Source organism: Bison bison, unplaced genomic scaffold, assembly GCF_000754665.1.
Source record: "Bison bison bison isolate TAMUID 2011002044 unplaced genomic scaffold, Bison_UMD1.0 scf7180017864213, whole genome shotgun sequence".
In the NCBI taxonomy this organism is placed as follows: Eukaryota; Metazoa; Chordata; class Mammalia; order Artiodactyla; family Bovidae; genus Bison; species Bison bison.
Genome location: NW_011494785.1, coordinates 889,193 through 913,959, shown reverse-complemented (window position 1 = coordinate 913,959; position 24,767 = coordinate 889,193). Strand labels below are relative to the sequence as shown.

Sequence of the window (24,767 nt, the reverse complement as noted above, 5' to 3'; positions counted from 1 at the left end):
GCATACTTGTGTTCAAAACCCAACTGAGATCTACTCATCACTGGGACTCAGTGGGTGGGCCCCCTCTGCAGAGCCAGGTCAGGTCCCTGATAACTAACTCCTCCAGGGTTCCTGGATTACAAGGATCCCTTCTTGAGATATACTGACCTTCCCTGAACCAGACTGTCCGGGCACAGTTCCTCTCTCTAAGAATCAAAACTATTCTACCAAACAAACAAACATAACAAAATTCATTCCAATCTCCAAGAAAAGTCTATTCTAGGCCATGAATGCAGGAGGCCAGGAGAGGCAGCAAAGATGCCAGGAGTGGACGTGGCCAGTAAGCCCTCAGCTCTGCCAGGGCACTGAGTCCCTCCCAGACCAGGTCACCTCCCTCCAGGCCTGTGAGCTTCCTCCCAGGGCAGCTGTGGGCAGAAATAAGAGAAAGACCTGGGTACGCACTTTGCAAATAAAAGGCGTGGGCAATATTTCATGAGGATGTGAAGAGTGAATTGCATTGTTCCCAACAGAATGGGTATTTTGTGTGCCTCTTTGTGCCATGCAGGAAACTTTTATGGTCATTCAAATTAAACATGTGTGTTTACAAATGTTAGCTCCAGCGCAGACAGGTGACTTCTTAGGGGAAGAGGCTTTACAGGTGAACGGTGGGCTCTTCAGAGGAGGAGGCAAGGGGGAGAAGATGTGCAGACACGAACAGCAACAGAACAAAAGAAATAAGGATTGTGTTCAGTCACACACACACAAAATGCTAAAATCGGAACCAGTGGAAAACAGGCAATCTGGGACTGTTAGGTGACTGGTAGGAGCACCACTGAACGTGAAGTCCTGAGTAAGATTTGGAGAAAGCAGACTGCAGGGATCTTGCTTCCCCAGTATTCAGCGCCACTGAGGGGGCTTCCCTCGTGGCTCAAGACAGTAAAGAATCTGCCTGCAATGCAGGAGACCCAAATTTGATCCCTGGGTCAGGAAGATCCCCTGGAGAAAAGAATGTCAACCCATTCCGGTATTCTTGCCTGGGGAATTCCACAGACAGATGAGTCTGGCAGGCTACAGCTCATGGGGTCACAACCAGTCGGACATGACTAAGCGACTAATGCTCCTTAAATTTCTTAAAACAGCACTTTCCCAGCAGGTGATGGTAAAGTGTCTCAAGAAAAGGGTGTCTTTTTCTAATTAGAAAGAACATCGCATAGACCAGCTGCATCCCCTACCCAGCCTCCCGGAGCCCTGGGCTTCACACTGCAGACAGGACTCCAGGATAAAAACTAAGATCCCTGTATAAGGTTCAACCCACGCTGACATTTCCTAGGCTGTCAGAATTTTTTTTTTTTTAAGTGACCTAAGGATCTTTCTAAAACGTTCACCGTGCAATGGAGTTACCTGCAAATGAATACCAATTATTTGAGTATCTATAGTTTGGCACTTTTTATTACTAGGTCTGCACCCTAAGCCCCAGACACCAGCAGCCCTGCCCTCGGAGAAGCTAAATAGTACTGCAAATCTTTGTGCAATCAAACAAGCCATTATGCGTCCCAGTAGAGAGGCTCCGGTTTTGTTGGCATAACAAGGAAACATTCATTCCCCCGGGTATAAGTAATATGACCTGGCTCTCAACGAGCTGACTCCTTGCTGCCACCTCGGAAAGACAGAGAGCCCCTGGCGGCTGGGTCAGCACCGTCTCTCCCACCGAACACTTGGCCACTGAATATGGCTCTTGGAGCCACAGTGGCAGACTCTGGTAAAGGGATTTACCAGCCCCGACTTCTGACTGAACCCAAGGACCCAGCGAGACCCAACAGGCTGTGGACAATTCGAGATTGCAGTTATCACCTGCTGGGATGTGTTTTCCAGCCAATGAGGGCGCCCCGCTCGTGGACAATCACAGCCTGATTGGATGATGAAGCCCCGCCCCCTCTTCTCAGGTAAACAGCCTGAAACTGGAGTTCAGGAGGATCTTGTGCCTTGGGAGGTGTGTGTTCGGGGGCCTTGGCCCAGCTCTGAGAACTTAGTAACCAGTTTCTTAAACTGGTCCCAGGACACTGGTTAGTAAGAACCTTAATGCACCCAGGAGACAAAGTGAGTAGCGAATGTACAGTTGGAGCCCCCAAAGGCCCAGGGGAGACAAACAGGGCCTCTGTGGATTCTCTGCCCCCACCTCCCCACCTCCCCACCTCTGTCTCCAGGAGACAGAGTGCCAGGCTCCCTCCTCCACTCGGGCCTCTGTATCAGGTTTCCCCATTTGGAAATCCGCTCTCCACCTCCCACTTCTTAGGTGTAAACGAGAGTATTCCTTTGTACCCCGAGGGTGGGAGCATTTATCTTGAGCTTACTCTATGATGCCTGTGTTTTGCAAACTAAAGTGAGACAAAGCCCATGCCCTGGGTGTCAGAGGTGCCCATGAACTGCCCACCTAACTCACTAATTAACCCCCCCCCACTCCCGACCCCCTTATCCCCTGTCACATACCTCAATCCTACCCCTGCCTAGACAACACCGGAAAGGGCGGAAGACAGCTAACCACAACCATCGGTGGAAGTGTAAGTTTGGAAACAAAAGGAAGAGATGGTAAAACCCCTTCTCCTCTGCTCCTCGCTGCTCAGGGCTTCTGGAGTCCCCTCAGCCCCAAATTCCCCTGGGTTACAAGCAGCCCCAGAAGAAAAGCTGGCTTCTGCCTGTTCCCCACCCTCCGTGTCCGGGTGCCTCTGCGCCTCACTCTCCTTCTAACCCCACGCTGTGCTCAACTCCCCCAGAAAGAATGGGGTTATAGCTGGGGGGAGAGGAGGAGAGAAAAAAGGAAGTTTGGGCTTAACACTTCAAGTGTTGTGTGTGTTTGGCCTGCTTCCTCCACTCCTGCTCTCAAAGTGTGGCCACCCCAGGGGCAAATGCAGACTCAAAAATAATAATAACAATAACAGCTCAGCCAATTGAGCCCCACTGCGCTAAGCACTCCACACGTATCCTTTTATAAGGATATGTGGAGCAGGCACTGGTCTGTTGTTTCTTTTACATATGTGGAAACTGAGGCTTGGAGAAGGCAAGTGTCCTGCCCAGAGTTACCAATCTGGTAAACGGTCCGGGGATAGGAAAGCTGGAAGGGCTACAAGGGCAAGTGTCTGCTTTTTCAAAGTTTTCCTGAAAAGAAGAGGGAACTACCCTCTTTCCCAAGACAATACCCTCTCCTCCCGGGGTTTGGAACTCAGTCCGTCTCTGTAAGCTGCCAGTGTTGTGCTGTGTGCTAGGTGACAGAGATGTTGAGGGACTAGCTGGGAAAACCTCGCACCACTGAAACATTGGAAACCCAAGGAAAAGAGGCGTTAGGAATGGACTTGTTGATACATCAGAGATTGTGGTTATAGTGTAGGCAGCTGAAATGAACATGACCCAGAGCATTTTCCTGCGCCTGACATACTCCTTGGTTCGGAAGATAAACTGTTGCTTGAAAGTGGAAAGACTGAGTAATAATGAAGCTTTCTCATGCTAAGGAAAGGGTGTGTGTGTGTGCGTGGTGTGGTGTGTTTTATTTAACTTCTGGAATAAGAGTAGGCTAGAATTTCTCCACTTATGTGCAGATTTGTTCTACAAATGAAGAATCCTCAGTTATGATTGTGGGGTGGCCCATTCCCTGGATAAATGACCCCACCTAATTTGCATCCATCCATCCACTGAATATTTACTGAGTGAAAGTGTTAGTCACTTCAGTTGTGTCCAACTCTTTGTGACCTCATGGACTGTAGCCCTCCAAGTTCCTCTGTCCATAGGGATTTCCCAGACAAGAACACTGGAGTGGGTTGCCATGCCCTCCTCCAGGGGATCTTCCCGACCCAGGGATCAAACCCAGGTCTCCTGCATTGGAGGCATCTGAGTCACCAGGGAAGCTCTATTATCAACTCTCTCTTTAGCTCAACCCAGAGAAACACACAGTCAAAGAGTTTTAGAGCTGAAGGCAGCAAGATTCATGGAGCCAGACTCCTGAAGGAAAACAAGTCTGGAGTCATCACTTGGGTGGCCTGAGGTGGTACAGCCAGAACAGCAGAGGAGGGGGCAGGGCAGGGTGTGGACTCTGACTCTGCAGTGCTCCCTGATGACTCAAGGCAGCTCCTTAATCTCACCCCCCTCCACCCAGCTCTGGTTTCCTCATCGCTCTGCACAACCACACAGTCCCAGAGGAGGGGCTTACTTGGCCTGTCAAGTCCCATCATGGCAGTGGTTCTGGGGATAAGCAGAGGTCACCCTCTCCCTGCATGATGGTAGGTTGGAACATCGTGCGTGCTCCCTGGATGGGAGGCAGGGAGGTGATGCTGTCAGGTAGCCAAGCTCTACAGGGGATGTTGGGTGCAATGCAGACGCCCTTCGGAGCAGGACTCACCCACCAGAAGCTGAGCATGTTGGCTGCTGGGGGCTCACAGCCGAGTCACTCTGCAGGCACCGCCCTCAGTCTAGGGGAGCCGTCCTTCCTCCTTGTCCAGAGGCAGCCTCCATCCAGTGACCGACTGGTCAGTGTGGGCCCCTCGCCCCATGGGGCCACCCAGCTTTCAGAACTCCTTGAAGGGCCGGCTGAGGCCTTGATTGGAACTACACAGCGTTCAGCTTCTCCCCCTGCACAGCCCTGCCTCTCTCACACCCCGAGAGCCACTCCCTGCTCACAAACCTCCACTTTCTGGGAACCTGACTTACAAGGATCTCATTCCCCAGACAGCGGCGGAGTCTCTGAGCGCAGCCTGTTCAGGGCACTGCATGTTGACAAGAGCCCAGCCGCAACCCCGGACCCATGCTGCTCCGTCCTCCCTCAGCCCTGGCAGCCTGACCCCTGAGAAGAGGAGGTCCTCCACTGAGGGAGGTCTTTCCTACCTAAAGCATCCCAACACCCACCACACAGAAGCACAGAGACCATCTTGTCTCCACCTACAGAAGGCGGAGGCAAGGTGCGTCCTGCAGATCACTCCCACCTGGACCCCTTCTCCCCAAATGGGATCATAAAGGGTAGCCCTGAAGCGGAAGGAGCTGCTAAGAACTGGGGGAGGGATGGGCGGAGTCACCAATGGAGCTGAGACTTGGACGGAAGCATGTGGACAAGGAAGCCACATGACCACAGAGGGAGCAAGTGAAGGGATGGGGCCACAAGCCAAGGAGCCCCACACCCAAAGAGCTGGAAGAGACAAGGGGGGCTCTCCCCTAGACCTCCGGAGGGACCCAGCTCTGCAGACACCTTGAAACCAAATTCAGCCTTCTGCCTTCTGGTACTGTAAGAATGTATATCCGTAGCTGTAAGTCAGTGAGTTTGAGACAGTCTGCCACTCCAGCCTCAGGAAACTCTGACAACATCCAAGCTGGTGGCTGGTAGCAGGCCCTGCCCCTCCCCTCCCGGCAGTGTCTCCTCTCCCCCCAGTTTCTCCCCTCCCCCACCCAAATATAAAGTAACTCCCTCCCTGCTGATTGCTAGTGAGACTTCAGGTCCTTGCCCTCTATTTGTGCTTTATAACAACCACTTATCGGGCCCTTAAAAAGGTATGGTTTTCTAGACTTCCTTGGTGGCACAATGAATAAGAATCCACCTGCCAATGCAGGGGATGCGGGTTCGATTCCTGGTCGGAGCAACTCAGCCTGTGAGCTGCAGCTACTGACGCCTGCACACCCTAGAGCCCATGCTCTGAAACAAGAGGAGCCATCACATTGAATAGGTCATGTAACACAACCAGAAAAAGCCCATGCAGAGCAACAAAGACCCAGAGCACCCAAAAATAAATATTTTTTAAAAATGGTTTTCCACAGCAGAATTTCAGACAGGTAGCAGGTGACAATGGGGATATTTGGGGCTGAGGGGGCATTGGAATGTAAAACAGGAAAGTATAGTAACTCGCTGTACCGACTCATTGGACCAGGCCCATCTCTAGAGTTCCAGGCCCAGGACAGTATTATTAACAAGATTAGGGTCAGCCCAACTCGAACCACAGTTGGTTTTCCAGAGGAAAGGGGCTCATGGGACACAGAGCAGCCAGAGGGACCCTCCAAGGTGGACCCCGTCCTCCTCAGGATGGAGGGCCTGGGATGGGACCTCATTCTGTCTCTTGACTCCTAAAGCCCCGCACCACCCAGATCACGCCCAGCCTAGGTGACCCACCTTCTGCAGCTCGGAGGAGACGTTGCAGGAGCTGCTGGGATGGGACACCCGTGGGCACCGCTGCTCCTCACTGCTCAGGGCCCAGGAGTTTGCAAAGTCGTATGGGTCTGAGGTCAGGGTTCCTGTAGAGAAAGTTTCAGGAGGATGGAGCCATGGTCATGAGACCTGGGACTGCTGGGTGAAAACTCCAGATCTGTAGGCACCTGAATCAACTTTGTTTAGATTTGAACACAGCCCTGTGCAGCAGGGGTTTTGATGTTATTTAGTCACTCAGTCTGGAGAAGGCAATGGCACCCCACTCCAGTATTCTTGCCTGGAAAATCCCATGGATGGAGGAGCCTGGTAGGCTGAAGTCCATGGGGTCGCTAAGAGTCGGACACGACTGAGTGACTTCACTTTCATTTTTCACTTTCATGCATTGGAGAAGGAAATGGCAACACACTCCAGTGTTCTTGCCTGGAGAATCCCAGGGACGGGGGAGCCTGGTGGGTTGCCGTCTATGGGGTCGCACAGAGTCGGACACGACTGAATCGACTTAGCAGCAGCAGCAGCAGCAGTTACTCAGTCATGTCCGACTCTTTGTGACCCCATGGACCGTAGCCCACTAGGCTCCTCTGTGCTTGGGAATTTTCCAGGCAAGAATACTGGAGTGGGTTGCCATTTCCTCCTTCAGGGGATCTTCCCGAGCCAGGGATCAAACCCATGTCTCTTGCATTGGCTGGCAGGTTCTTTGCCACCAGGATTCTTTTCTGAGCCACCAGGGAAGCCCACATAAATGTTTATGTAATTGAAATTTTCAGAAGAAAAATGAGGATTAGCAGTGGTTTTCACATAGTCCATATCATTATACTTCCTATTTCTCATGAACATACACACACACACACACACATACATGCACACATACACACATGCACACGTACACATAAACCGGCAGAGGACCACCTTTTATAGATTTCATGTGCGAAGTTCCATCAGAGTGGCACAGGAGGACCTGTTCAGATCATCCGGCATTTATCAAACGTCTACCACGTGGGGAATTCAAAGTTGAACCAAGTCAGGTCTGAGTATTGACTTGAGGACAGATCTAGGCCTTGAGGTGGAATGCTAAGAGATAAAGTTCATGAGATAAACTGAGGTGAGGACTCAGGGAAGGTGGAGCACCAGGGGAGGAGTCCCAGTGTAGGTTGGTGAGCAGGGTAACACAACCACAGCCTCGGGGAACGCTGTCCCAGAAAATCTTACCTTCTTGAGTCCTGAAGTCATCTTCGGCGAAGATGTTAAAGTCACCGCACAGCCCACAGGTCTTGTTGAAGTGTCTGTCCGACAGCAGGATTTGGAAGTTCCCGCTGCCGTCGATCCTGGCCACAAAGCCATACGACTCGCTGGACAGCTTGTGGTGCCCGGCCTCGGTCTCCAGGTATAGCCCTCTGGTGGCATAGGGCATGGAGACGCTGGGGAGACAGGAGGAGCTCAGGAAGGAGCCGTTTTCTGGGAGTCCCTCAACCCATCAACCTGACCGTGTTCTGCAGGGTTCAGACTGCCATGCAGAGGCTGGGAGCCTGGTCTCGGAGTCAGGATTCCCCACTCTCACCCACCCTTCTCACCTCCTCTGGGCACAGGTATTGTCTCTCTCTGGGCCCCACTCCTTTGAAAAAACGAGGGAGAGCACAAAGGGGGATTCTCAGGGCCTCTTCTAATTTGAACTTTCTGGGCTCCGACTTACTGCTGGCCCCCCTGCAGCACGGTACCGTTGACAAACACATGGATGTCGAAAAATTCCCCTAGGTACACCGAGAGACCCATTCTTCTACCACCTTGGAAGTCCCCTGAAAAAGAAAAGAATCATTTAAACTGGGTAGCAATTATTACCCCAAAAAAGTGAACGCATTTATTTATAACCATCATCTCTGTAATCTTATCTCAGTGGGAAACTCCCCCCAAAGAATTAACAAATGGGCAACAGAAATCTCCCTCAAAATCTCATATGCTCACTCATCTTTCCATACATCTAGGAATATTTATTGAGTGCCTTCTGTATACAAGGGCTTCTAATAGTCTATTCCTTTAAAGGAAACTGTAAAATCCTGACTCCTTCCTTCCAGGAGTTTACAATCAAAGTATAAAGACAAAATTAAGCATGAGTCAAATACATTGTAAAGCAGTGAATCAAAGCCACCATGTGAATTATTGGTGACATGAACCCTGGGATGTGTTATTTAAAATGGTCTCTTAAAAAGGGAACCCTCCTACACTGTTGGTGGGATTGTAAACTGGTGCAACTGCTATGGAAAATAGTATGACAATTACTCAAAAAACTCAAAATAGAGTTTCCATACGATCCAGCGATGCCACCCGTAGGCGTATATCCAGATAAAACTGTAGTTCAAAAAGATACATGCGCCCCTATGTTCTCAACAGCACTGTTCACAATAACCAAAACATGGAAGCAACCAAATGCCCACCAACAGAGGAATGGACAAGGAAGAGGATACACACACACAACAGAACACTACTCAGCCATGAAAACGAATACAATGCCATCTGCCTCAACATGGCTGGACCTAGAGAGTATCATACTAAGGGAAATAAGTCAGGAAGAGAAAGACAAACACCATATGATCTCACTTATACGGGGAATCTAAACTATGACGCAAATGAACACACCTACGAAACAGAATCAAGGACACAGAGAACAGACAGGTGATTGGCAAGGGGAAGGGGAGGGGGAGGTTGGATCGGAAGTTTGGGATTCCCAGGATGAATAAGCAACAAGGTCCTACTGTATAGAATGGGGAACTATATTCAATATCCTATGATTAACATAAAGGAAAAGAATATGAAAAAGAATGTGTGTGTGTGTGTATATATATGCATGTATAACTGAGTCACTTTGTTGTACAGCAGTAATAAACACAACATGGTAATTCAAAAAACATGAAAGTATTAGTCACTCAATCTTGTCCAACTCATTTGCGACCGCATGGACTGTAGCCCACCAGGCTCCTCTGTCCATGGCATTCTCCAGGCAAGAATACTGGAGTGGGTTGCCATTCCCTTCTCCAGGGGGTCTTCTTACCCCAGGGATCGAACCTGGGTCTCCTGCTTTGCAGGCAGATTCTTTACTGTCTGAGAAAATAAATTTTTAAAAAGTTTTTGCCCAGAAAGTGGAGTAAAAATACCAATGACTTCATGATCCAGTGTGCGCGCACACACATTTCCCACGACACCCCTACCCTTACCAGAGCCGTGAACTCTGGTAATTTCTGATGTCTTCTATTCTTTTCTGTTTAAATTTTTTTAATGCTGGCGACAACGATAATATTCATTTTATGACCCATAGTTTTTGACTCAGTTTGCAAAACGTTGACCTAGACTGACTCCATTTTACAGATGGAGAGACTGAGGCCCAAGTGTACAGCAGGTTTTCTCCACCTCAGCGCTGTTGACACTGGGGGCCAGATACTTCTTTGCTGTGGGGGCCACTCTGCATGTAGGTCATTAGCAGCATCCTTGGCTTCTGCCCGTCAGATGCCACTAGCATCCACCCCCAGTTGTGACAACACCAAATGCCTCCAGACTCCATGTCCTCTAGGGGGAAAATCACCCAAGTTGAGAAGTACTAGTTTACACCACTAACCACCCGGGCTTTCTGACTCCAAGTCCAAACCTCCCTTTGTCACACAAACTTCTTAATGGAGCATCAGGGCTGTGAACTGCTAATGCAGGGGAGAACTCTCCATCAGCCCTCTTCTTTATTTGCTTCCTACTCTCCCGGCAGAACTCGGGAAGGACCCTGATGATGGGCAGCCATTAGAAAGACAAGCCATTAGAAACTGCCAGCGAGCCCAGTGCTGGGGAACACTCCCATGCCCTGCAGACCAGCAGGTCTGCACTTCCTGTGCTTGCAAGAGGGAGGGCAAGGTGTCCATCTCAGGGGCGAGCCAGAGAAGCTCCCACTATACCCCGTCTCCTTTCTGGCCTCTTGAACTCAGGGACTGAGGATCTAAGTGAGGGAGCAAGACCTTCCCTGGGTGAGTGAGGAGCACTCCAGGAAGCCGAGTTCAACCCAAGTGCTGTCTCTGCCTTCCTAGTGTGGGACTCACTGATCTGCGTCTCTAACAAACACTCCGTCCTCCACCCTGCGACTCTGATGCAGGTGGACATCAGCCTAAAGCTGCACAGCAGTGATTGATCTGACCTGGCCATGACGCCCTGAGGTAGAGACAAGAGTCTCAGGCTGGAAGCTCACTCAGAACCGTGCAGATTGTCCATGGCTCTTGGGGCTGCTATGGGAGCCAGATCCCAGTGTGGGGGCCACCAGGACTCCCGAGATCTCTCCCAGGTCCCCGTGCTGGCCAGCTAGGAGCCTTGACATGAGTCCCTGGATGGAGCCTGCTGGCCGGGAGCCAGCACCAGGTCAAAGAGCCTCCCCTTTGCACCAGGTGGCCCTGCGTGCTCAGACACAAACACTTTACCCAGGATGTGGACAAGGTCCGCAGGAGAGGAACGGGAATTCGTGATTTGGAAGTGAGGAAACAGGATGTCATCGGAGAACAATGGAGCACAGGCGTGGGGGAGGGCCCAGCGGTGCCTGCAGGACTGAAGGGCAGCATCCAGGGCTGCCAGGTCCCTTCCCCTGACCCGGCACCCCCTCTTCCCCGGAGCAATCATGCCAGCCCACCCTACCTGGTCCAGTTCCTCAGGTTACCCGTGTCCTGCCAGCACCCTACCCTCACCATCCAAAACAGACAAAGTAGCCGCCCATTTTCTCCAATGTAATATAATAGCAGCACAATTTGGGGTGAGAATTAAACCAGTCGTCATTGAAATGTGATTGATTCATAGCCTGACTTAGGCCAATTACCTGCCAGAAAACTGACACTCGACAAGAGCAAGTTGATATAAGAAAAGAAGAACACAGAGAGGGTATCCCACGGCGATGCTCTGAATTAGAGAGGCCTAACTCAGCCCGTCCATTCCTCCTGGCCCCTGAAACCCAAAGAAGGATGGCCAGAGAGGCCAGACTTCTGACACCACCTGCATAGATGTATGGAGGGGAGGTCAGCGTTACCTTGACCTTGAGAGACAAGCCCCCAAGCGCTCACAGTGCACTTACGACAACATGGGTGGAACTGAAGGGCGCTGTACTAAGTGAAATACGGCAGATAGAGAAAGACAAATGCTGTACCACCTCACACATGGACACTTTAAAATAAAACAAGTGCACCATGATTTTCAAGGTGGAGAAATCCACTGAGATAAACACTGGGACCACTTGAGGAGGAAGGACCTGGGCCTTCAGCTTCCCAGGGAAGGCGACAGGGTGTTTTTTCTCCACTGCTGCCTCTGAAGCAAGGTAGGTGCCCAGAGTTCAGCGTCCAGGATGACCTCCTCAATTCGTCATGCCCTAGGGACGCCTCCAGTCCTTCTCACCAGCTGCCTGGTGACCATGGCCAAGGTCACCGTGCCTCCTGCCTCTCTCCCTTCCAGGACCATCTTGGCTAAGAACTGATTTCCTCCTGGCCCTCCCTGCAGAGACTCTGCGCTAGCCCCTCATTGCCTGCTGAAATGAGAAACAAACCCCGTCATCAGACAGCAAGTTCCAGCCCCATCAGCTCCCCTCACCACCCCGTCTTGCACCCCCCTCTTCCCCAGGCCTGTGCTTCTCAAAGTTGGGTCCCAAACCCCCAGGAGCATCTGGGAACTTGCTAGGGTTGATTGAATATCTCAAGCCACACTCTGGATCCAGTGGCATAGACACCCTGGGCCAAGGCTGGGGACCCCCGATAACGTGTTTTAACCAGCCTCCAGGTGAGCCTGATGGGGACCACAACTCCCACCACATTGATCCCCCCACTGGGCTGCATGGCACCAAACTTACCCCTTTAAGACTCTCCCCTGTGCTCCTGCTGTCCCCACTACACGGGACACCTTCCCTGTCCTGTCTGCCCGAGCAAATCCCCTCCCCAAGGCCTTGCATGCCTTGCTGTTCGTGAAAACTGCTCATGTATACAATAAAGAACCATGCTTTGTGCACCACCCCACCTTTGGTGTTGACAGAGACCCCAGGGAGCTAAAGAAACAAAGATGAGTGTGATGCAGTCCTTGTGCTTGAGGGATTCATGGAGCAGTAGGGAAAACGGCATTCCAGTGAAGTTCAGACCACTGAAGCCATACTGGGATAGGTTTTCGAGCAGAGGCAGGGTCCAAGGGGGCAGCCAGAGAAGCAGGAGAACCCAAGGGACATCTCTGCCCTTCCACTGCAGGGGGCAAGGGTTCGATCCCTGGCTGGGGAACTAGAATCCGTGTTGTTGTTTTTCAGTCGCTAAGTCGTGTCTGATTCTTTGTGAGCCCATGGACTACCACACGCCAGGCTTCCCTGTCCTTCACTGTCTCCTAGAGCTTGCTTAAACTCACATCCATTGAGTCGGTGATGCCATCCAACCATCTCATCCTCTATCAGCCTTTTTGTCTCCTTCCCTCAATCTTTCTCAGGATCAGGGTCTTTTCGAAAGAGTTGGCTCTTGGCATCTAGTGGTCAACGTATTGGTGCTTCAGCTTCAGCATCAGTCCTTCCAATGAATATTCAGGGTTGATTTCCTTTAGGATTGACTTGTTTGATCTCCTTGCAGTCCAAGGGACTCTCAAGAGTCTTCTCCAGCACCAAAGTTCAAAAACATAAGTTCTTTGGTGCTCAGCCATCTTTAGGTCCAACTCTCACATCCATACATGACTACTGGAAAAGTCATAGCTTTCACTAAATGGACCTTGGTCGGCAAAGTGATGTCTCTGCTTTGTAATATACTGTCTAGGTTTGCCATAGCTTTCCTTTCAAGGAGCATCTTTTAATTTCATGGGTGCAGTCATCCTTCCCCAGAGGATCTTCCCAACCCAGGGATCAAACCTAGTCTCCTGAATGGCAGGCAGATTCTTTACTATCTGAGCTGCCAGGGAAGCTGACATGCAGTGTAGTACAGCCAAAAATTAATTAATGAATTAATTATATTTTAAATGAAGCAGGAGAGCCCAGAGCTAGGTCCAGCTGTCAGTTCACTCAGCAGCCAAGCCAAGCCTCGCCCAATGCTGGAACACAGAGGTGTTGCAGCCATCGTCCCAACTGATGGAGTTAACACCACAAGAGCCCTGAGCCTGCATCTCATGTGAGGTCTGGGTGTTGACCAAGATGCTCTCCTTGACCAAGTCTCCTTGACCACACCTGAGTCAGGGTTTTCTGAGCCCTCTGCTTGGTTAGGTCTCCTCTTAGACTCTATCCTTGGCCTACTTGGTCAAGTTTTAGTGAGAATCCTGTAGGTTAGTTTAGCAAGAATCCAATTATATTCCTCATAACCCACTCGGCACATTGCATCACCCTGTCCTGCCATCAGCAAGAACCCTGTCAAGTTGGTTTAGCCAGACTCCCCGAGACCCCTGACGTTTCCTCTTGGTAATTTCCTGTCCTGGGACTTCCCTGTTGGTCCAGTGGTTAAGAATCCACTTTCCAATGGAGGGAACATGGGTTCAACCCCTGATCAGGGAACTAAGATCCCACGTGCCATGGAGCAACTAAGCCTGAGTGCCATAACTAGAGAGAAATCTGCACACCACAACAAAGACCCCGCATGCCATAACTAATACCCAACGCAGCTGAATAAATAAGTAATGTAAATAAATATTTTTAAAAATTTCTATCTAGCCACCCACACCTGGCTCCTTGTCTATAAATCCCCACTCATCCTTGTTATATTCTTTCCTCTACTGCAAAACCCCCATTGCAGTGCCCGCCCCCCTCCCTGTGTAAAGTCTTCCTCACTGTGTTTATAACAATTGCCACAAAAATTTTTCTGTGACAGTGTGGGTAAGTCTATTGCCATCTCCCTCTCCACCTGCCCCACCCCACCACAGCTAAGTACTCTGCCTTTGCTGGGTTTCGCATGATCCCTCTTACATACCACACACATCTCGTGAACTGTTAGAGTGTGAAGCTCACCAAACTGCAATATTCCATCGCTGCCTCCAGCCCCACTCCCAGCCCTGGACAGTGCCCTCTCTCCTTAATACAGGAGCAAGGTCCTTCTTCCTGACAAGCCCAGGATCAAAATCCTGCTCTCACTATCTTACCTGTCAGCCCTTGGGAGGATCATTGACCTCCTTGGGCTTCAACTCTTCATGCGGGAAACCGGGGTAACTGCCTGCCCCCCACATCTCAGAGCTGCCTCGGGGGAGCAGAGATAACACGGGCATGGTACCAGCCCTTTGCCAGGAACACAGGAGATGTTCCACATCAGCTGATACTCTGACCTCCAGCAGAAACAGGTAACCTTCCTTCCCTTTTCTACATGCTTGGGCTGTTACAAACCACTTTCTGGGTCATTTCTCTTGATGCTTCAGGGCTTCCTGAGCATTGCCTGGACCCAGAGCAATGGACTCAAACACTGGAGAAGCACGAAGACTCTCTCCATCCACGAGGCTTCCACAGGAAGAGACCCAGGAAGAAGTCAAGGGAATCCCTAAGTCGTGGAGAGGCCATTCCCCACCATGATCTTGGCTCGGCACAGTCGTAAGAATGAGAAACCTCAACAACACCCAACCCGACACCCTCACCTGCTAAGGCTGAGCTAGGCTGCCCCCACTCCTGCCCACCCCCTCGCTCTGAAGCCCTCCCATTAGGGCAAGGACTCACCTACGATTGAGAAGGAGTGTGTCTTGCAATCCCCTGCCAGGAGGTAACTGCAGTCTCCCGCGAAGCTGTACATGCTCTCATCAAAGGTGTTGATGAAGTCAGCTCCGAAGAGGCTGCACCGGGCCATCGATGACTTGCCAAGAGCCCCTTCTCCACAAAGGGCCCCTGGAGGGAAAGCCCACACGTGAGTACAGCAGGTACCACCAGCTCAAACCACTTCAGCCCAGGAGAAATAAGGCTGCAGCCATCAGAAATCAGGCTACGGGGAAGGACTTTCCATCTTAAACAACACTAGAACTGTTGCTTTCGGCCCCCAAGAATGACTCAGGACTCCCCAATAATGGAAGAACTGCTTTTCAGGAAATTGATTCGTTTTAATGACAGATGATTTGAAATGCATACTGCATGCTCCTTAGAGAAAATATGAAAAATATTATTGAAGAATAATAAAGGAAGTTAAAATCATCTGCAACCAGCATTCAGCAGTAACTAGAGTTGACATTTTAGTGTTTGCCGTTTATTTCTATCTTACTGTGTATAAACAATTACAGTTTTTTTGCAAATATGTCAGCAAACTGACTGAGCAAAGGACTTATAACCTGTTTATTTCCCAATATATTATGAAGAATTTACCATGCCATACTTCCAAAACATGATTTTTGGTGGGCTGTATTGTACCTTGCATTGAAATGAATTTGGTATAGGTTCTAACATTTTGCAGTTTTCTGATGTGTAAATAGATTGTAATGAGTGTCCTTTAATCTACTGGTATATCTTGAACATATTAAATTCTAAATAGATCAATAGAGCAGTGTGCCTGACCCATAGAACCTATGAAATGTTAGCCCCTGCGAGATCATACGCTGACACTTGCCAACTTCACCTCACAGTGTACATGCGTATGTGTATGTGCTGGCAGGTAGGAAATCACAGCAGTCAGTCTCCAAGTTTTCTGCATCCTCTGGCCCAGGACCCTCCTGCTAGGGTTAGGGTTACAGTTAACAGGAAGATGCAGAGGGATGACAAACGTACATCTGCCCCTGAGGGCAGCGGGTTGAGTGCTGCTGACCTAGTTATCTAAGTGGAGACGAGGGTGAGACCAGGATCAGAAAAGGGTCCCTTTTGCCATTCATAGACTCAGCATCTCAGTGAGGGAGGAAAGGCAGTGTCTACAGTGGAGGAGAGCTGGCCTGAGACCCAGGAGAACTGACCTCTGATCTTGGTTCTATGTGACTTTAGAGCAGTTGTTTTTCCTCTCTGACCCTCGGCTTCTTCATCGCTACTATGGGATGTACAGCTACACAAATAAATGAGCCCCACCAGCCACTCAAAAACTAATAATCTACCCAAGTCTTAGGTTCCTTTTCCCCATCCTCCATCCCCGTCCTAAAGGACTGTCCTGTGTAGCCCTGGTGCTTCTTAATTCCCCAATCAGAGAAGACACTTGCAGGCACCAACTCCTTGAGAAACACACATCAGGAGCGGTGGGCTCTGCAGAAGAGAAATTAACCAGGGACCCTGTGACTCCACAGCCCCAGCAGGAGCCGAACGTAGGGCTGGGCACACAGGTGTGCTCTAGACACACCTGCTGGCCCCTGGCAGGGGGTGGTTCCCAATGGCCCGAGGCAGAATTGAAGAGTGGCAGCACGTGGGACCTACCTGGCAAAGTGAGGGCCACAGCAAGCAGCAGCCTCGCGAGCCTGGTGGGAAACATCTGTGGAGAAGTGGGAGAGGTGAGCAGCTGCTGGTCTGTGCTACTGGCCACACGTGTTGTGGGGAGAATTTTTTAAGCAAGAGAAAAGAATGACCCTCATTTCCCCCTTAAACATAGACTGTGCTCAGTCACTCAGTCGTGTCCAACTCTTTGGGACCCCGTGGACTGTAGCCTGCCAGCTTCCTCTGTCCATGGAATTCTCCAGGCAAGAATATTGGAGTGGATAGCCATTTCCTCCTCCAGGGGATCTTCCCCACCCAGGGATCGAACTGGCATCTCCTGCACTGAAGGTGGATTCTTTACAGCTGAGCCACTGGGAAAGACCTAAACATGGACTGCTGGTCCCCAAAAAAGCAGGTCAGGCTCAAGAGTAATAATCACTGGGTCAGAACGCCAGGCACCCTTCCCCAAACAGGGATCCCTGTGGCACACTGAGAGGAAAGCTCTGCCTTGCCCTCCCTTGCCCCCCGCCAGCCTGACCCCCATCATTCCCTGATCCTTCAGCAGCTCAGAGCAGGAAGCAGCTCATTCCCTCCTTCTCCTCATCCTTCCACACTTGACAGCAAACTGGAGAAGAGGAACTGTCTCACACTTCCATTCCTACCACAGGCACCAGGCTTCGAGAACCTTCAGGAACCAGACTTGCTGGGCAGTCACTCACAAAGTGAGCCTCCCAGGTGATGCTAGTAGTAATGAACCCACCAGTGCAGGAGACATAAGAGACACGGTTCGATCCCTGGGTTGGAAAGATCCCCTAGAGGAGGGCATGGCAACTTACTCCAGTATTCTTGCCTGGAGAATCCTCACAGACAGAGGAGCCTGGCAGGCTATAGTCCATGGGGCTGCAAAGAGTTGGATATGACTGAAGCGACTTAGCACACACATAGGCACCCACAAGGTACATGAACTCCCTCTCTCATCCCTACCCCAGCACCTAGCACAATGCCCAGCACCCAGGAGGCGTTCAGGAAAAATCTGCTGAGTTGATCTGGTAAGTGGACAGGAGTCCAGCAGCCCTGGGTGGCTGGTAAGGTTCCCAGAGGTGTGACTCCCCCTCTTCAAGAAAGGGACCACTGACCTTGACTGGCTGAGCATACCCTGAGTCCCTCAGGGCTACAGCCATAGCTGTCTCCTCTGGAAAAGCAGCTAAATTAAGTTCAGGGTCTCTCATTTGGCCTTCCCTAATGGCTCAGATGGTAAAGAGTCCGCCTGCAATGTGGGAGACCCCCGTTGGATCCCTGGATCAGGAATCCAGGGATTCCTGGATCCTCCCCTGGAGAAGAAAATGGCAACCTACTCTGGTATTCTTGCCTGGACAATCCTGTGGACAGAGGAGCCTGGTGGGCTACAGTCCATGCGGTCACAAAGAGTTGAACACAACTGAGCAACTTAACACTTTTCTGTCATCTGGCATTCACTGGCAGGGGGAAGCGGTTGCGGGGGTGGGGTGGTCCTTTCCCACCCACTGTCCCATCTGACCAAACAAGGGAAAGGTAAACCCCATTCATATATAATTCTTCTGGGGAAGGAACACTCTGATGTCCAATATGTCCAAGCCTTGGTCTCAGCCATACACACAGGTACATCAGGCTGCTTCCGGAAGGTACCCAGAGGTGAGAGTAGGGCTTGTCTCTTCCTGTCTGGTCAAGCACTACAAGCAGTAAAGCCCTGGCAGGAACAGAAGCAGTCACAGAACCCCCAGAGGCAGGTGGAGAAGACGGCATTAGGAGGGTCCTTGGCTGTGAATCACCCCGGCACACTAGTCCCCGGAAGGAGAACCCCAGGTCCCCAGGGCGGGCGGTGGGGGGTCTGTCCTGCATCTCATTCCACAGTGAGCCAACCCCCCTCCCAAAGCCCGTACCTTCCCTGTGGAAGGGGGTGCAGGTGTCTCCAAGGAAACTCTGCCTCCACAGTGCTGCCGCCAGCCCTAGGCCATGCTCTCCAGGAACTTCTGCGGCTTTGGACAGTCTTGCTGGTGAGTGATCCCCAGGCCGCGGACACCCTGTGACCGAAGGGTGATAAAGCCCAAATCGTGACGTCTGCGGTCAGCCCGCCTGCCCCCCTCTTTTCCCACCACAGTAGCTGTGAGCAGCCACAACAGGAGACAGGCCTCCTCCTAATGACCCAGAGGAAACAATGGACGGAAATGGTACTAGAAACACCTCCGAGGCGATAAGGCTTTGAACAGTTTGGTGGGAGGCCTCTTAGCCTCTGCCCCAGTGAGCCTCCTGGCCCTCCAGGGCCCCCGCATAGGCCCTGATCCTTCCATAGGCAGCGCCCCACAAACCGGTGGACCAGGGAGGCTGGCTGTCCCAGACAGGCTGGCCCAGGCTGGGGAGGAACCCAGGCCAGAGCAACAGAGCTTCTGGATCCGATCTCCAGGGCCAGACTCCAGGGTAGGTTGGAGAAACACCTCCACCTGAGCCAGCTGAGCAACTGTGTTTAGAGGAAGGAGAGAGCTGAAGCTTCCTGCCCCGCAAGGTGTGAGAGATCGGGTCCCAGCCCCCACGAGGGCCACCAGGCTGGGTCCCGGACAGAGAATGGTTGCTTTACAGGTAAGGGGCCTGGTCACTGGTCCTGGCCTTTCTGAGATGATGGCTGGATGGTTGGAGGCTGTCTTCTTCCCAAAGATGCTTCCAAACCCACCTGGTGCCCTGACTCCTCCCTGACCTTACACACACACATCACATACACAACATATGCACCACACACACATAGCACATGTCTACACACACATTACATATATACATACACATATGGAGTCCCTTGGACTGCAAGGAGATCCAACCAGTCCATCCTAAAGGAGATCAGTCCTGGGTGTTCATTGGAAGGACTGATGTTGAAGCTGAAACTCCAATACTTTGGCCACCTGATGCAAAGGGCTAACTCATTTGAAAAAACCCTGATGCTGAGAAAGACTGAGGGCAGGAGGAGAAAGGGACTACAGAAGATGAGATGGTTGGATGGCATCACCGACTGAATGAGTTTGGGTAAACTCCAGGAGTGGGTGATGGACAGGGAGGCCTGGCATGCTGCGGTCCATGGGGTCGCAAAGAGTTGCACACAGCTGAGTGACTGAACTGAACTGAACAGTACATATATATACCCACACATATACATACAACACATTCACACACATACACACCACACACATACACATAACACACACATACTACATATATCACACACACACACATGCACCACACATACTCCACATACATACACACACACACCACATACATCCCACATACAGACACACACCAATTCTTCTTCCCAAACTCCAATTCCCCCGAGCCTAGTTTTCAATCACCTGCTAAATTAATTCTTGCTTGAAGAGGTAGCCAATAAAACAGAGGAGCACGGGGCCTCTCATGCTGGGACCCCAGGCTCTGCAACAGGTAGCCTAAGAGGCATCTCAGTAAGGAAGCCCATCCACTGCTTCTCAGGCCACGGTACCTACTCTAAGAGTCTGGGAAGCCATCTGTCTGCAACCTCCTCCTCCCCACCTGCACACCTCACACTCCACCACCCCCTTTACTGCCCAGGAGAGGAAGATGAAGGCTCCCAAGGAAGAAATGGTAGAAGAGGCAGAATTAGCACAATCCAGCAGAAAAGGCACTCAAGGACTTCCATTTCCAACTTGTTTTTAGCTAGATGACCTGAAAATCCATTCCCTACAAAACATCTTGAAATGTTGTGTCAAATACCATAAATGTTCTTTAAATGCACAGCCAAACTGGAAGGAAGATGATGACTACCTCCAAGGATCAAAGAGGAAGAGGGACTCAAGTCCACAGGAAGCAGCTCAAGTCCACAAGGCTGGTGAGCCCGGGCACCTCAAGGCCGAGCCTTATGAGAACAGGAAATGAGGCTTCGGGTCTGGCTCAGGCAGAAAGTTGGAACAAGACCCATGCACTCGGCTGAAACCCTGGAAGGGAACTACCTTCCTAAGGGTACATAGGAAAAAAGAAATCCAGCCACCAACATAAAGATAAGGAATTCATCTGTCTCCATCTGTGTTGGTTGGTGGTGGGAAAATTAAGTCTCTTTAGAATTTGTAGCCATGGGCCCACAGTCCTGCAGATTTCAAGACTGACATGATGACATGGTCCAGGAACTCCAGAACTGAGAAACTGACACATGTGAGTCTTGGTGGAAACAAACACAAATGTATCTGAAAAGATAAACCTTCTTCTCAGGTCACACATAATACTCACAGATAAAGCTCTCTAGAGGATGAATTCAAAATCACAAATTTTACAACACTTGGGAACATAGTCCATCATGGACAAGAAGAAGCCCTAACAATCAAAAGCAGGATTAGATCCCCAAGAACTTCAGATAATTAAATGATCAGAGAGAGAGGGAAAAATAAGAGTGTTTCAAAGCATCATAAAGAGCAGGAACTGAAAACAGATAAATAGACACCATGAGAAAAAAGCAGGAAGATTTGATAAAGGACTTTTAGAAATGCAAATAGTCAATTAATTTAAAAAATTCAAATACAAACACCAGACATTTTGGAAGACAAAATGACTGAAAGATAAAGTTGAAGAAATTGTTCAAAGAGATAAGGAGTCAAAAAATGATAGGAGAAGATCCAAAGAGAAGTGCTGAGGGACTTCTCTGGTGGTTCAGTGGCTAAGATTCCCTGCTTCCACTGCAGGGAGCAAAGGTTCAATCCCTGGTCAGGGAACTAGATTCCACATGCTGCAACTTAAGATCCCACATACTGCAACTAAGATTGGCACAGCCAAATAAATGAATAAAGTTTTAAGTGCTGAGAAAATATCCTTCAGTGTAGATTCCCAAGGGCAGTGCCTTAACTTGAATGCCACCCCACCCCACCCCATCCCAAAGCAGGCCCTGAGAATTTTAGTGCAGGTAATGTATTTGGGAGAACAGAAAACACTGGCAGGCAAGTGGGAACAGGAGGAGTGGAGGGAAGCCAATAATAGATGTTTATTAAGCCAGTTACCATGTGGGCAACTGAGCTTAATCCCTTGAGGAAAGTCTAGGACAAAGGGTAAGACACATACTTCAGAACTATCCCTTTCTTGGGTCAAGAAAATGGGGATATTTCTAAAATACCCCACACTGGTCCTTAATTGTCGAGGGTTGCTCCTGGGCACATTACCTCCCCGATATTCCGTCTCCAGGGCATAGAGGTACAGACCCTGGAGTCTAGAAGAAGCACATGAAGGTTAAGTTCGGGGGGATATGGGAGAAGTTTAACTAGGCTGTTAAATTATCATTTGGAAGTTGGCAGAAAGTAAAGACTTCTTTTTCCAGAAAAATGGTAGCATGTTTGTTATTAACAGTCCTTTCTGAAAGAACTACTAAAAAAGGTACCTCAGGAAGAAGAAAATTAAACCCACAAAGAAAATACCAGACCAAAAGATAAATTGAAAAATATAGGATTTCCCTGGTGGCTCAATGAGTAAGAATCCACCTGCCAATGCAGGGAACATGGGTTTGATCCCTGGTCCAGGAAGATCCCACAAGCCACAGAGCAGCTAAGCCTGTGCCACAACTAAGCCACACCTACTGAAGCCCCTGCGCCTAGAGACCCTGCTCTGAAACAAGAGAAGCCACCGCAACAAGAGGTCCAAATGCCACAGCTAGAGAAAGCCTGCATGCAGCAACTAAGACCCATCACAGCCAAAAACAAATAAATAAGTAAAATTTCATAAAACAAAATTGGTAAATATGGGAGTAATAGGAGCAGGCAGCGATTGCATAAAACAATAAGAATAATAACAATAAACTGGAGAGTTCAAAAGTAAGACAGAATCAAAACATCAGATGGTAATAGCACCTAAGTTGGAGAGTGGGTAATGGGAGTGAAAGTGTAGAAAAGTCCTTGTATTGCTCAGAAGCAAGAGGTGATAACTGTGGACTTTGTGGAGGCTAAAATGCAGCCAAATTTTAAGAGAGGATGCTAAATGAACAGAATTAAATGTACATTTTCCAAACCAACATGGGAGAGGGGAACTAGAAATAAAGACAACTAGACTGACCCAGGAGAAAAAATAGAAACAGCAGGACAGATACCATAAAATAAGACAGAAAAAATCCAGACATTGCTCATCAACAGTTAAATGAAACAGATGATCAGACTGGATGACACATATCTAGCAATGTTCAAGAGCTAAGCCTGAAACATAAAGACACAAAGACTGCAAGAAAAAAGGAAAATTCAAATAGTAACCAAGAGAAAGCTGATGATACTACTATCAGACAAAACAGACCTGAAGAAAAAAGCCTGGAGAAGGAAATGGCAACCCACTCCAGTACCCTTGCCTGGAAAATCTCATGGATGGACGAGCATGGTAGGCTACAGTCCATGGGGTCGCAAAGAGTCGGACGTGACTGAGCGAAAAAAAAAAGATAAAAGTCATTATTAGAAACAAAGAGGATACAAAGATGACACAAAGATGGATGTACCAAGAAGCTATAATTATGTGCACTTCATAATATTTGCTCAAAATGTACAAAAAAAATTATTGAATTATGAGGCAAAGCAGAAAAAGCTTTGGGTAAAAATCAACAACATCCTCTTAGGAAAACAAACATGCAAAACATCTTTGTAACCCACAGAAAAAATGTAATATCCTTATCCTAAGTAATAGAGCAAACCTCACAATTACGATAAAATATGAGCCACTTTATCTTTAAAAATCAGAACAAGCCAAAAATGCCCAATAACATCTCTGCTAGCCAACATTGGATCAGGTGTCCAGGTTGGTGCAGAAAAAGAGAAAGAAAAGGAAATATAAGGCATATGGCTTCAAAAAGAAAAAACAAAATAGTTATTATTTAAAGATATGACTTTGTACATAGAAAACATTCCACAGAATTCTACATAAGAGAATTTTATCAGAGTTCAAAAGTTTACTAAAACAAAGTACGAATGTGAAAGTTGAACCATAAAGAAGGTTGAGCACCAAAGAACTGATGTTTTGAACTGTGGTGCTGGGGAAGACTTTGAGAGTCCCTTGAACTGCAAGGAGATCAAACCAGCCAATTGTCAAGGAAATCAGTCCTAAATAATCATTGGAAGGACTGATGCTGAAGCTGAAGCTCCAATACTTTGGGCACCTGATGCAAAGAGCTGACTCATTGGGAAAGACCTTGATGCTGAGAAAGATTGAAGGCAGGAGGAAAGGGGGACAACTGAGGATGAGATGGTTGGATGGCATCACCAGCTCAATGGATATGAGTTTGAGTACAGCCTGGGAGATGGTGAAGGACAGGGAAGCCTGGCATGCTGCAGTCCATGGGGTTACAAAGAGTCAGACGTGACTCAGTGACTGAACAACAACAAAAAATCTTTAAAACCTATAATGTTTCTATATAACTATAAAATGTAATCTTTAAAGTGCCCCTATTAGTAAAACAACAAATACTGTAAGGCTTTTAAGAATAAATATGGTAAAATCTGCACAAACTATTATGTAGAAAATTATAAATTTTGTTGCAAGACATAGCAGAAAATCCAACAGGAGGATGCACTGTGTTCATACTTACTTAAATCACAGTATTGTAAAGATACCAATTATCTTCAAGTTAGTATATAAATTAAACACAATTCCAGTTAAAATGTAACAGAGTTTTTCAAGAAATTAGACAAGCTGACACAAAATCCTTATGGAGAGCATAAGATTAAGAACAGTTGAGACAATTTGGAATTTTAGATTGTCAATAAGAAATTAATAATGGCTATTATCAAAAAGATAGAAAATAGTAAGTACTGATGAGGCAGTGGAGAAAAGAGATCTTGTGCACTATTAGTAGGACTATAAACTGGTACAGCCACACGGGAAACAGTATGGAAATTCCTTTAAAAAATTAAAATAGAACTACCCTATGAGCCAGTCATCCCAATTCCCTATATATATCTGAAAGAAATGAAATAACTATTTCAGAGAAATACCCGCAGACTCAGGTTCATTACAGCATCATTGACAATATCCACAATATGGAAACAACCAATGTATCCATGGATAGATGAATGAATATACAAAATGTGGTATTTATACAATGGAATATTATTCAGCCATAAAAAGAAGGCAATCTTGCCATTTGCAACAACATGAATGAAACTTGTGGGCATTATTGCTAACAAATCAGAGAAAGACAGATACCAAATGATCTCACTTATATGTGAAATCACGATGGTGTGATTACTCACCTAGAGCCGGACATCCTGGAATGTGAAGTCAAGTGGGCCTTAGAAAGTATCACTACGAACA

At 48.8% G+C, this 24,767-nt stretch overlaps 1 protein-coding gene across 1 annotated transcript in view; it reads right to left on the bottom strand.

The window, feature by feature from the left end:
* Window positions 1–18,621, bottom strand: part of VWF (von Willebrand factor) — a 125,850-nt gene extending 107,229 nt beyond the window's left edge. The window contains 6 exon segments of the mRNA XM_010845201.1: window positions 6,119–6,240; window positions 7,361–7,569; window positions 7,842–7,944; window positions 14,799–14,963; window positions 16,458–16,512; window positions 18,374–18,621. Coding sequence (XP_010843503.1) covers window positions 6,119–6,240; window positions 7,361–7,569; window positions 7,842–7,944; window positions 14,799–14,963; window positions 16,458–16,512 — 654 coding nt within the window. The 5' untranslated portion in view covers window positions 18,374–18,621.
* Window positions 18,622–24,767: the final 6,146 nt, after the last annotated feature.